Here is a 12,136-nt window from a genome sequence, read left to right on the forward strand (position 1 = left end):
TCTCTGTACAAGACTATTCGAAATCCGATTAAACTAGGCAAGCTAGCTACTGTACTGTATTGCAGACTAGACTAGCCGTCTCATTTCATGAGCATGAGGAACAGAAAGCAAAACGTAGTTTAACAACCAATGGACAAAAATAAAACCGAAACAGAGCTAGAGCTACCGTATCCCAATTAGCAGCTAGTTACCCGATCTGACGTTTGCACCCCGATTGTTGAGCAGGACACTTCATATTGACTATAACTACGCTACAGTACAGTTCCTAGCTAGCCAGCAAAGATAGCGAATGTTCAAGTAGCAACCCAATAGGCTACTGACTGTATCTCTGTTTATTCCAACATCGAACCCTTTTGCAATTACAGTATTATGTAAAGTGAATAGTGTTAAGAAGATTTAAAAAACTAACTTCCCTTAAACGACACAAATGAACATTGACATAACCAGCTTAAATATCTTGGAATTCATGAAAAATGTTAGCTCGCTCGCTAGCTAGCTAGCCTATCTTGAAGAAGCAGCATTAGAGATGGGTTTAACAGTCAACCTCTACCAGCAAGCGGTACACACTAGCGTAGCCTGTGCTAACTAGTGCTAGCTAGCTAACCAACGTTTTTGCACCTACCAGGTCAAATACAACAGGAGCAAAAAGCATCAATTCTCGTTTCTTTGCATTAAGCAGACGTCTGACTTGACGGTACCTTCGATAAAAATTAACAAAACAACGTCGAAAACATTGCTCATCCGAGAGTATTTAGTTCCTGATTATTTCTATTCAGATGCCGTTTGCGGATCGTTGCTAGAATGTTTCTTGGTCACACACCCACAACAGAAGCTGCCAAATTTGTCTCCGCCTTTCCAGGTGTTGGTCAACCCACTGACTGATTGACAAGTCAGCAAGTCGAAAACTACACTGAGATACAGGATTTTATTATTGGTTTTTAAGAATGCTCATTGTAACTGAAAGTACTGAAATTGGTAGTAAAAACTAAAAAAGTAAAAAATTGTTTAAAAAAGTATTTAATTGTCCGTGTGCAAAGAAAGTTTATTGAAATCGAAAATATTAAAAACTACTACGATAGCCTATAACGAATTGTTTCAGAATTAAATCTTTCAGTCACTCCTATATTTGTTGTGACCTTCGTTCACTGTTTTCTCATTCTATGCCATAGACTATGGCATGGCAATTCTGTCTGAAATTCTAGTGTATTCTATTGTCAGTGTTTGAGTGCGCTACTGCCAGTACAGTAGCGACTAGAGCTAATGTAGTAGTAAAGTAAGGAACAATGTTGCGTAAAAATAAGACAATTTAAGCGTCACACAATCCAGTTCAGGACAATAGTGTAGTTGTAACGTATTAGTAAAGTACAATGAATCATATAGGTAAAAAGACTATCCGTGGTAGATCAAATATGCTTCGCCAAAATTGTATGAACTCATGCAGTTCTAATGGTGACATCCAACATTCGTTCAGTAGCGCCACCTAGCCACAGTTTGCCATTGTAAGACCACATTGATCAATAATATGAATATGAAAATATCGTACTGTATTATAGTGAGTTGGAACCCAACGAAATAATTCTAAAAGTTAAATTGTTTTAGACATTGTTTATTGCTGTGCTTATTGATTTACACACATTGGAATGTTTACATAATGTGTTTGATGTGTCAGTTCAAACAACATTTGACCAAAATTACAATTAAATAGCAAAACAACTCAGTAATACAACACATTTTGCTATGAAGTCCTAGATGAATTCATTGTCACTAACAAGCTATTGCTCTATTTACATAGTGATTATTTATATATACTTTTGTATATATATTTGAATCAAGAATGTGTATCAACAGTTTACAAAATAACCACAACTTTAACTGTATAAGTTGTCATGAAGAAACGTTTAAGGTCAGACCTCTACAATGTTGTCTTTGCAGGGCAATTTAGTTCAATAATTAATTATCCATATTTTCCTATTGAAAGTCATACACTGAGATATTGCTTAATAAGTTTGCTTCCTTTATGTGTAGTGCATTTGTAGCAAATGTATCTTAAAAAATAAGTGAATATGACATATTTCAGGAAACTCCCAAAACTTGGTTTACAGGTTGGTTACAAGTGAAACAGAATAGATATAAATCCTGATACAAAACATCACCAATGACTATGTTTATACAATAACCGTATACCAATGATCGACACTGGGTGCAGAAATAACAAATCTGACCAGCTTTTCATATGATAGAGGACCTTTTAGGTTCATAATATTTATATTATACACAACTCATGAACTTGGATGTAGGAATGGCACAATATACTGTAAAGAACAACATACTCTACATGTTGTACATCTAGTGTGCTAGATGCTTCTGTAGCCTATCATTTATGCCATCTCTCTTTGAAAAAAAAAATATTTTGTCATAAATGATGACAAAACACAGACTTGGTCTTGGTCTTATTATTTAGGAATGAGAGCCTGCATTGTTACCTCGTCCCTTTGCGTCTGTAAGTTTTAAACATCAGTTTTGCACTAACAGAAACTTAGGGAGAACCTTCTCAATCAATGGCATGGTTACAACAAGAATCATATAACTCCTTGGTGCTACAAGACTTAAATTCTATGATATACTCTAACCTCAGAACAGACACGTGATTCATGTATCATATCCAAAATCTTGGTCAAGACTTATTCAACCTTCCTCAAGGGATTTTCCTTTAGAGATGTTTGAATGGGTAAACAGTCTTGTATGTTGCAATTGTCGAATTGTGACCATTATAACAGTTGGAAATTACTTTTGTGATTACAGCTACTAGCCTCATTGTCAACTAAATCATATTGTGCGTATGTTAAAAACCTCACTCCTGGGGAGGAAGAACTGGTTGTGGACATTCTGTCTCCTATTTCACGTAAAAACTGTTCTGTTTGTTGACGTTGTTTCATCTTCTCACTTGATTTATTTTTGCTGGTAATCCATGCTTTTAGGCCTCATACACCCTGGAGAAGAAACAGGAAGTGTTCAACACAATCAAAGACCAGACATCCCAGTCTCCATCTGCATTCCTGTAACGACCCATACGATAATCTATCTTCCAAATAAGCAAAGAGTGATAAGCGATTTATGTAAAGTGTGCATAAACATAATTATATCAATATAAAATAATTTCAGCCTACAATGTGGAGGTGCAAAAACAAAATTCTCCTATTTCCCAGTTTTCCAATTTCTCAGTATTTGCATGTCTCCCAATAAGGATTAGATGGTATACCCACAAACTCCAATGCAACATTTCTACTATAAATCTAGGTTGGAGGGGTTGACCACCAAGGACCTTAAAAAGTTCATCACAAACACTTACCTGTGCTTATCCTTCCAGATCCTGAACCACTTGACAAGGTTCTTGGTGCTCTGCAATTTCGGGTGCAGGCAATACTCCTGACCTTTGAACCGTGTCACATTCTCCATGGTCACACTGGGTAAACAGAGGTTTGGATTCAATATATAGTTATAATATCATTATATTGTTTAAATGGCATGAACTCTGTCTGATTCAAACACGGAATAACTCTACCCAGTACTTCCTAAAGGGATAGACACCTTGAAATAACTCACACAGGCTATATGGAATGGTTCGGTCTATTCCTTTCCCATGAATGGTAAACCATGATTGGAGGATAAGGCAGTAGTTCCAAACAGACTTTGGATATGCTGTTCTACCAGCGTGTATAATCGCACTGACATTCAGGGTAGATGTTGAAACATATTTAGACCAAAGGAGAAATAAAGACGGGAACGCAATCGAGTGAAGAAATCCCCCCCAAATGGTTAGATGGTTACTGTCCCTTCATAGCCTCCATTTTAAGTTACGCAATGTGCTTTCCAGTCCTAATTGCGCCTCGTTTTTTGTTGCTTCTGTCACAGCACATGTCATAGCAACAGTAGTAAACAGATAACAATATTCAGGCTGTCCCACGGCTTCTCTGCAGGGGACGCTTACAAATTCCCCTCTTACTGGTGCTTTCGTCTTTTGATTATTCACCTGTGGAGCCAATAGAGGCCCTGGGTAATCTGGTTAGCTACCACCACCCAACAGTCGATTGAAGTTGGGAGCTAGAGGCAGAGACCCTGCATGACTTGAGGTGGCCTCCCAGAATGTTAAACTCCGAGCCGTAAGCCAATGGCTTCAACAAAAGAGAGAAGGGGACTCTCTTTCCGGAGCCCGCTGGGTCTCATTTTTCACAGAGGGACAGTGGCCCGTGGCCACCATCTCATGCAAATAGGCCAGCATCAGCCCTTCAGGCCTCCACTGTTGAATGGCTCAAAGGCCTGCACTGTGAAGCGAAAATGATTAAGCCAACTGTTGTTTGTCTTTTTATACCATATACTGTGTTCTTATGATTAAACAAATTCAATCTGCTGTAATCAGTACCAGTTCTGTATGTAATTCTGTGTCTCCTTTCAACACACGTTTCTTTACAAAGTGACCAGCAGGGGGAGACCTAGTATCTTATTTGTTGAAGGGAGGATCGCGTACAGTGTAAGCCTTACACCAAAAATGACTCATAGGTTATGTGAAATACCAATTGCGTCTGTTTGACAATAGGGTCCTTCAATCTGACAGTAATAGGCTAATTTAAATCCATTTAGAACCAACTGAACAAATGACAAGTCATTGTCTTCAATCTGAAGAAGGGGGGTGGGGGTGTGGGGGGGGGGTAAATCCTTATAGGATGCCCAGACCTCTCAATCCAACAATATGTGTCTGCAATTTGGCAGAGATCAGTAAGCAATGTTTTGGAACCTTGTATTGTATAAATAAGATAAGGGGAGGTATGAGAAATGTAAAATGTTAAATTTTGCTGTAAACTCTGAGAGGATATTTCTGAATGGGGAGCTGTATTCAGATTCAACTAGCAAGAAACGTTCCCTATTGAAATATCTACTCTACAGCAATAATAATGTAATGAAATGTAGTAAAAAGAAATAATGAGTAAGAGTTAGGGGGTATAGTTATTAAAGTACTCACAAGATCATCCTCTCTTGGCAGAAGGGGTGTTTGGGTTTGATCTCCAGTTTCTGAACATCCTTGTAACGGATTTTTGGCCCTTTTCTTGTGCACCTGCACTTGTAGGCTGGAAAGGGGAAATGACAAGCAACACATTGTCATAAAAGTACATATTACAAAATATGTGGAAGCAATTAGGCCCATACAGCTTAATTTACACTCCAGTTTTCATTTGACGGACTATGACATGGATTTCGAGGTAAACATGTCTCTATCCAAAGGTCTCCACATGATCTCCACATCTGGTTATGCAAATAAGCCACTTTGTGATTGTGGATCATTCATGCACCTGTACTTAAATATTGGTACACTTTTGGTCAAAAGTATAATTCCAATCTAATTCTTAATTGTGTGTTGTAACTCTGTATACACCTGGGTGTCAGCAGTGGTTCTTTGAAGTAACATAACCTAACCTAAATCTCCATGGATTACTCATTACTCATTTCAATGAATCCTCAGCGTTCAACATGATTAACTCCCAACCATACACACATTTGACACATTTATTTCCATGACTGAAGTTTGTTGTCCTAAAAGCTAGAATGCTTGAAAATGAAACTTTATCCCCTGTTGTGACTCCCTGTTGAAAGAAACAGCAATACCCAGAGAAAAACGGTGAGTTTTAAATCTTGGTAGATTATGGAACAGTAGGCTTAACTTTGAAATAAAGGTAGGCTATTTTAGGTTACAGAACCAACATTTCAAACAAACAATAATAATTGTATATACAGTAGGCTATGGCATTAGTTTAAGCACCGAGCAACAAGCATAAATAAAATATATCGTTTCAAATAAATGTAAAATAGTGTCCGTTTACCTTCTACATGGAGAGAATATAGAGCAATAACTAACAGAAGTAACGCTGCTGTACACCGACGCATTCTGCTGATGGACCTTTATTTCCGAAACAAAAACCAGATGGTTTTGTCGGTGTAGTATAAATTCCCTCAAACAACAATATCCTCTTGACTGCTATTAATTTCAAAGGTACCAGGCGCGAGTTGCTCTTTTTCTTCGATTACTTTCAAGCTCTTTGGAGTCCGTGTTATTTCTTTAATTTTGTGCGCTTCCTAATCGTATGTCTGTCACACTTCACGTCGCCAGTGCTGCCATCTCTTCAACGTGTTCCTGAGCTGGAGCTTTTAAAAACCAGCCCCGCTCCCCGCCTCATTAATATGCACGGCAACCGACGAATGAAGAACTTTCAACTTCAGTGTGGCAAAGCCTACACGAGGAGGGCGGTCAGTAATAGAAAAACAACTACTTTTGCATTTAGTGCAAAGGTAAACACGTAGTCTACCAAATTATTATTGTGGTAGGACAGATTAGTTATTAGACAATGGCAGAGTTATTTGCAACTCGTTGTTAGAAGAAAATGTGTGTTTATTTGTGTGAGTGTAACTACATTAATGTTGGCAAAAAAGACATGGCTAAATTGAGCCTTGTGACATTGTTTGGGGTAAATCAAGCTGTGTTCATAAAGAATATCGTCTCTATTGTCCAAGGCTCCTAAATATTGTTCTTTAATAACTATATTCAAAAATAAAACGTCATCTGCACATCTAGAAACTGCAATACCTTTAACAGAATAACAGACTTCACAAAGAGCGCAGAACTAAGAAGACCGTTGTTTGAAAAGAAACGAACCCACCATGCATTAGTTTAGCCTTGTAAGAGATAGCCCTGAGAAGAGCTAGGGATGAAACCGTATTCATTAGCCTGCACCATTCTTCATGGCCTGAACCTCCATCCAATCGGCTTCTGGCTGTCATCATTCAAACTTGTGGCCATGAAACATCTGTCTGCTGCCTCTCGGATGCCAAGAGGAAAGTGCACTGCAAGCAAATGAATAGTGAAGCTAACCCCTTACGTCAGTCCATGGATTCTGGTTAACATTTGGCCTATTTGACTCCATGCACAGGAGACTGATAGAATTTGTCATTTCCATTTAGTGGAGCTGATTAGGATGCTGATGATGTTCATGCATTTCTTGTAGCGGGTTGGCAGTAGCCTCTCTATCCACAATGAATCATGGGTCAAATTTCTATATGTCAGGTGGCTTCTAAATGTCAAACACTCAAAAAAACTGAAAATTGAAAAATATCTTTGCCATCCTTTCTCATTAGACAACAACAACCAACCAACAATAATGATATTCAAAGAGATGAAACAACTGCTTATAACCCAATTTAGTAGGCTACACATTCACTGTGTTCTATCCATCTCAGACTGTCTTCACAAAGAAGTAGAGCAGTGTTTTAGGTGCACACACCAGATACACATAAGCTCAAATATTTACTGAGTTGTAAACTATTAAAAAAATTACAGTTCACCTGTTCAGTGTTTCAGTGCTCTTAATGCACTTGCCAAGAGTACGCTCCCAAGACTTAATTCACCATTTAAAGTAACGTTTATTTCTAAGCCAAACAAAGTGGAGAATTCTTCGTCCACCCTGAGTGTCAGAGTTGTGACAAATGTTGGTAGACACACACACATGCATGCATGTTACACACACATACACACACACACACACACACACACACACACACACACACACACACACACACACACACACACACACACACACACACACAAAAGAGCATGGTGTCCTGCTATGAAACCCAAAACAGACCTCCCGAAAACATACCTCAGAGTCTGGTGCTAGAGAACTGCTAAAGAAGGAGACAAGCAGCCCATATTCTGGTTCTTGTTGGCCTGCAGGAGTTAGCAATTATGGGCCACAAGGTATGCCAATGCCAGTATCCTATAGCTTCACCAAACCCTTTATGTCCTGCAGTCTCTAGTGAGGAGAAGATAGGTGACATCTTGGACCTTTCCTCAAGACCCTTGTCTGGAGTGGCTTCACAAGTGATGACCACCACAACCACCATCTATTCCACAGGAGAACTGAGGGAAATAGTAACCGGAAGGCTATTATCATTACATTATAAACATTGGCAGGGAAGTACCCCCTACCCTTCCATAAACAAGTAAAGAAAGTGAAGACAAGTTTCTCCAGAGGGTTCAGGACAAGTTAAAACCTGATTTCGCTTTGCCATTATTGAGCGTTGTGTGGATTGATGAGGGGGGGATAATTAACTTGATTCATTTTAGAATAAGGCTTCAATGTGACGAAATGTTAATACCGAATGCACTGCAGTCCACCCAGCCACAGGAAGACAGAATGCTAACAGGATCTATAACAGAGAACGGTTGGAGCCATAATGAATACAGCTCAGTCACCCTGCTCTGTCAGATTCCTCTGCTCGCTAGCCGATGTGTTCAGACAAGGCGGTAATGGTCTGCAGGTGTTGGGAGTTAATTGACAATAACGATGACAGCCTTATCAGACAATGTGAAAAACGACAAGGGAGTGAGTAAGATGGTTACAAGATACCACCCCCTCATCACCAAAAATGACTTTCCTCAATTTAGAACGCCTCAGTAGCCTGGGTGCAAAAGCGATATTATGCAGAATCGATTGTATTCAGTAATGGAAATATTCGCCTTCAGTACACAGCATTCATAACACACTCACTCAACACTTTTACATTGCTTTGAAATTCAAACAACAAGTGCATACTGTATTTTGGACTGTTCTCATAAAGTATGTTTTTTTTTATGTGCAAGCGTATTTGAGGTTAAGAAATTAATGTTCATTCTTTGTTATGAGAAAATTGGAAAGAACAAAACCATACTCCATGAAGTCCATTGTTTTGATTTGCACAGCAACAGAAAAAGTTCTCTGGTAAATATTGATGAGTATTTATAATTTAAGTGTGGAGTATAAGTGAGACAGAGAGAGACAAAGGAAGGCACCAAGCATATTAAATGTTTTTCTTTTTTGGCCAAATGCCCCTCTATGTCACTTGACACATAAACAGAGGGGTCATTAGTGCATAGCAGAGAGACAGTGAGTTGACTAGATGTGTTCTAGTCCACACTATCCTATCCAAGAGACTTTTACATAACCTTCCTCCCGTCTGCACAGACGAGCTGTCTTTCTGAACGTCTTCACTTTTGTTGTGGTCTCGCTTTCCTGTTCTCTGTCTTTCTTTGCTCCCGTCTTTCTCACTTATTTCTAGATATTTCTTCCTCTCACACTGTCTCTCTTCCCCTTTCAGCCCCACCCCCATTATCCTGCTTGAGGACAGATGCCGTTATATAAGTATGCTGTCGTCTTCGTCGCTTGACATAGAAGAGATCTGTCGGGGAGTCAGGAGGCTGGGCGATGAGGGAATCGGGCTAGTAATCCGAAGGTTGTCAGTTCGATTCCCGGTCATGCCAACTGACGTTGTGTCCTTGGGCAAGGCTCTTCACCCTACTTGCCTCGGGGGAATGTCCCTGTACTTACTGTAAGTCGCTCTGGATAAGAGCGTCTGCTAAATGACTAAATGTAAATGTAAATGTAAGATCTGTGTTACATGGCATACCACAGTTATGCAATCCACTGTTTAGAAATTGAAATATTTATTTAGAAAGTGATAGATAATACAAATAAAAAGGTATCATGGTAACCACATGTTACCTGAACCAGAGGCCTAGAGGACCAGAGGGTTGTGAATTTCTCAGTTTCCAAGTTTTCTCTTGAATCAGGGCTTTCTGGAATATTAATTTGCAGTTGCCCCAGTGCATCCATTAGACTGTCAACAGCCTGAGAGACTCAAGGGTGTACTGGAAGAGGATGGGCTTCACTGTGGTATGGATATAAATTATACAGGAATGTCAATAACAACCTGGGTGTTGTTTACCTGGAAAACCTTAACCAATTGCCTCCAGCTAATTCTTGCCAAATTGGATTCAATGATTACAAGCCTTCAGCAACTACTAGCAATTTACAACATACAGGTGACCGTTATGAAAATTTCTTTGGAATTTGCTGAAGTGATTTGGCCTTATTCAGGATGTCAAACTAGTTTGAACACACATTTGTCATGTACTTATGCTTAGTAATGGCTGAGGATTTGGAGTTCACTGGAATAATGATAATGAACATGAGTTATATTTTCACTGATTCTCCTAAATACATTAAAGGAGTGTTTAAGCTTTATGAACTTCAAAGTGGGAGGGATCTTGACATGTGCCAACTCATTTGAAACATTGAAACAGAAAAGAGAAGTATCAAACATTGAACACAAACATACAGCACTAAATACAAATAAAATATATATTCTCTCTTGCAGCTTAGGGCAAGCTCATGCTCGAATGAGCACCAATGAAATCCCTTCTCTGCTTTTCTCTCATCCTGCCGTCCTTTCTCCAATGGCAGCCAAGAGCAGTGATCAGCCATATCAAGGCAACCGGGCAACCGTATTACCCACCTATTTCTGGTGGGTAATGGTGTTTAATACCCTACAGACAGTAATCGCACCCTGACAGTTGATTAAAAAAGTGATGTAGATCAGTAAGCAAAGAATTGTTACTACACATGGACTGTGATGTGACCAGACTTCTGAATACTTAATGTGGAGAGTAAAGGATATCCCAAAAGCATGCCATTATTTACTCTAGATCCCCAGCTTTGCATTCCTCTGGCTGTCATTGCATATTGATGAGCTTGTTGCATTTTTAAAGGCTTTTCCACTTTGATCTTAAGCTATATTTACATTTACATTTTACATTTAGTCATTTAGCAGACGCTCTTATCCAGAGCGACTTACAGTAAGTACAGGGACCTGGATGACCGGGAATCGAACTGGCAACCTTCGGATTACTAGCCCGATTCCCTCACCGCTCAGCCACCTGACTCCCTATATATAAGGTCAGCCCATACTATCGTTCAGTGTTTTCGGGTCACTTGAGTCCTTGGTGAGTCCGATACTGCTTGGCTTTCCCACTTTACTTGTATTCCTCATCTTCTCTCCTATCACAACAATGTTAACCATCACGTCAACATTTGTAAATAGTCTTCTGAATTCTACAGCACTATCAGTATCATTGCCTTTCTCAGTACATTAAAGTTATAAAGGGAACATTAAAACATTAAACACTGCCAAAGTCCTTCGCAAGGCACTCCTGACCAGCAGAGAGGTTTTCGAAAGAGAAAACCTCCCACTTCCAGCAAAAACGTTTTTGACTCAGAACTGAGGACTTGAATTTGAAAAACTGGGAGATTATGGTTGTTCGACGTAACACAAATAGCTCTTGGGATCATAAAAAGCTACCACCTTTTTCTTTGATTTAGGCTTAACCTTGGCTCAGTGTCCTTTACTGTTGAGGGGGGCAAGGAAGGCAGCTTCCAAGCAACTGCTGTTGACCCCCTGTGGAAACTATTTGTGAATGAGACACAAGGTCTGAGGCAGGCCTGCTCTTGGTGGCCAGGGGGCGGTTTCCATCATCCATAATGGCTGCTTTGTGCCCACATTATTAGCCAGCAAGAGGGAAACTACTTAGGATGGCAGGCACGCGCCAGGGCAGATGCCTATTGGTGTAATGGCATCGACAACAGTGGAGGACTGGTCTTAAACCAACCAGAGACACAGGGATTGCATGGGGGACATAAACTAGGCTGAGGATTTCAGACCAAGCACCTTAGTTAGGTTCAAGTCTGTAGGTCCTGTGTCTGCGTCTATGTTATAAATATACAGGAATTTCTGCATCTATGACGTCCGACGATTAATCATGTGTCAAGGATGCTGAGTTTAGTCAGAATGAAATCATGACATACATCTATTATCTTCGAGATGTGCAAGATTAGGTTGGCGTGATCGGACAGACCTTCTATTGTAGCATGTTTGACTTGGTCAGTTTTTGGTCAGAGAGACATGAGCTTTTCAAGTCCCTGAGTCATTGTTTTCCCCCTTTAAGTTATTACATGTTCATTTTAGGATGGAAGTAAAACAATGTACCCTTTCTTCTTCCTCTGTGGTTGAGGAAGTCAGTGACGTACTTCAATTATGACTGTCTCAGTCAACACGCATATCTCTACATGACATGCTAGGGCCTTTTGAGTAACTGTATTTTTCTATGGATTCCCAGTATGGCAATTTGCATGTTGACAAGAAGTCAGTTTCAGGAAGTCTTTCATTTAGACAGCAAGAGCTTTTTACAAAAACTGGGAACAGAAAAGTGCCATACCAC

General features: G+C 39.7%; 2 protein-coding genes across 6 annotated transcripts in view; both read right to left on the minus strand.

The window, feature by feature from the left end:
- fam13b (family with sequence similarity 13 member B) overlaps positions 1-828 on the minus strand; it is a 29,974-nt gene extending 29,146 nt beyond the window's left edge. For 3 of the 5 annotated variants that reach the window (XM_062475903.1, XM_062475901.1, XM_062475902.1), the window contains exon 1: positions 623-828. The gene's annotated coding sequence lies outside the window, so the exon portion shown is untranslated. The remainder of the gene's footprint in view (positions 1-622) is intronic. The other 2 variants (XM_062475904.1, XM_062475907.1) reach the window with 1 other exon arrangement.
- A 762-nt stretch (positions 829-1,590) lies between these two features.
- cxcl14 (chemokine (C-X-C motif) ligand 14) lies at positions 1,591-6,186 on the minus strand. Its single transcript, XM_062475851.1, has 4 exons — positions 5,874-6,186; positions 5,018-5,123; positions 3,350-3,463; positions 1,591-2,990 (listed from the first exon to the last, which is right to left on the minus strand). Exons 1-4 carry the CDS (start codon positions 5,935-5,937, stop codon positions 2,975-2,977), a joined length of 300 nt encoding a protein of 99 aa, XP_062331835.1. The 5' UTR covers positions 5,938-6,186; the 3' UTR covers positions 1,591-2,974.
- Positions 6,187-12,136: the final 5,950 nt, after the last annotated feature.

The sequence above is a fragment of the Osmerus eperlanus genome, chromosome 13, assembly GCF_963692335.1.
Source record: "Osmerus eperlanus chromosome 13, fOsmEpe2.1, whole genome shotgun sequence".
In the NCBI taxonomy this organism is placed as follows: domain Eukaryota; kingdom Metazoa; phylum Chordata; class Actinopteri; order Osmeriformes; family Osmeridae; genus Osmerus; species Osmerus eperlanus.

What these genes read in the sequence shown, in the direction of transcription:
- cxcl14 (XM_062475851.1), bottom strand. Translation starts at nt 5,937, where the DNA reads ATGCGTCGGTGTACAGCAGCGTTACTTCTGTTAGTTATTGCTCTATAT. An exon ending in ATATTCTCTCCATGTAGAAG is followed by an intron (nt 5,124 to 5,873) that starts GTAAACGGACAC and finishes TCCCCTTTCCAG; the next exon opens with CCTACAAGTGCAGGTGCACA. An exon ending in TGCCAAGAGAGGATGATCTT is followed by an intron (nt 3,464 to 5,017) that starts GTGAGTACTTTA and finishes CTGTTTACCCAG; the next exon opens with TGTGACCATGGAGAATGTGA.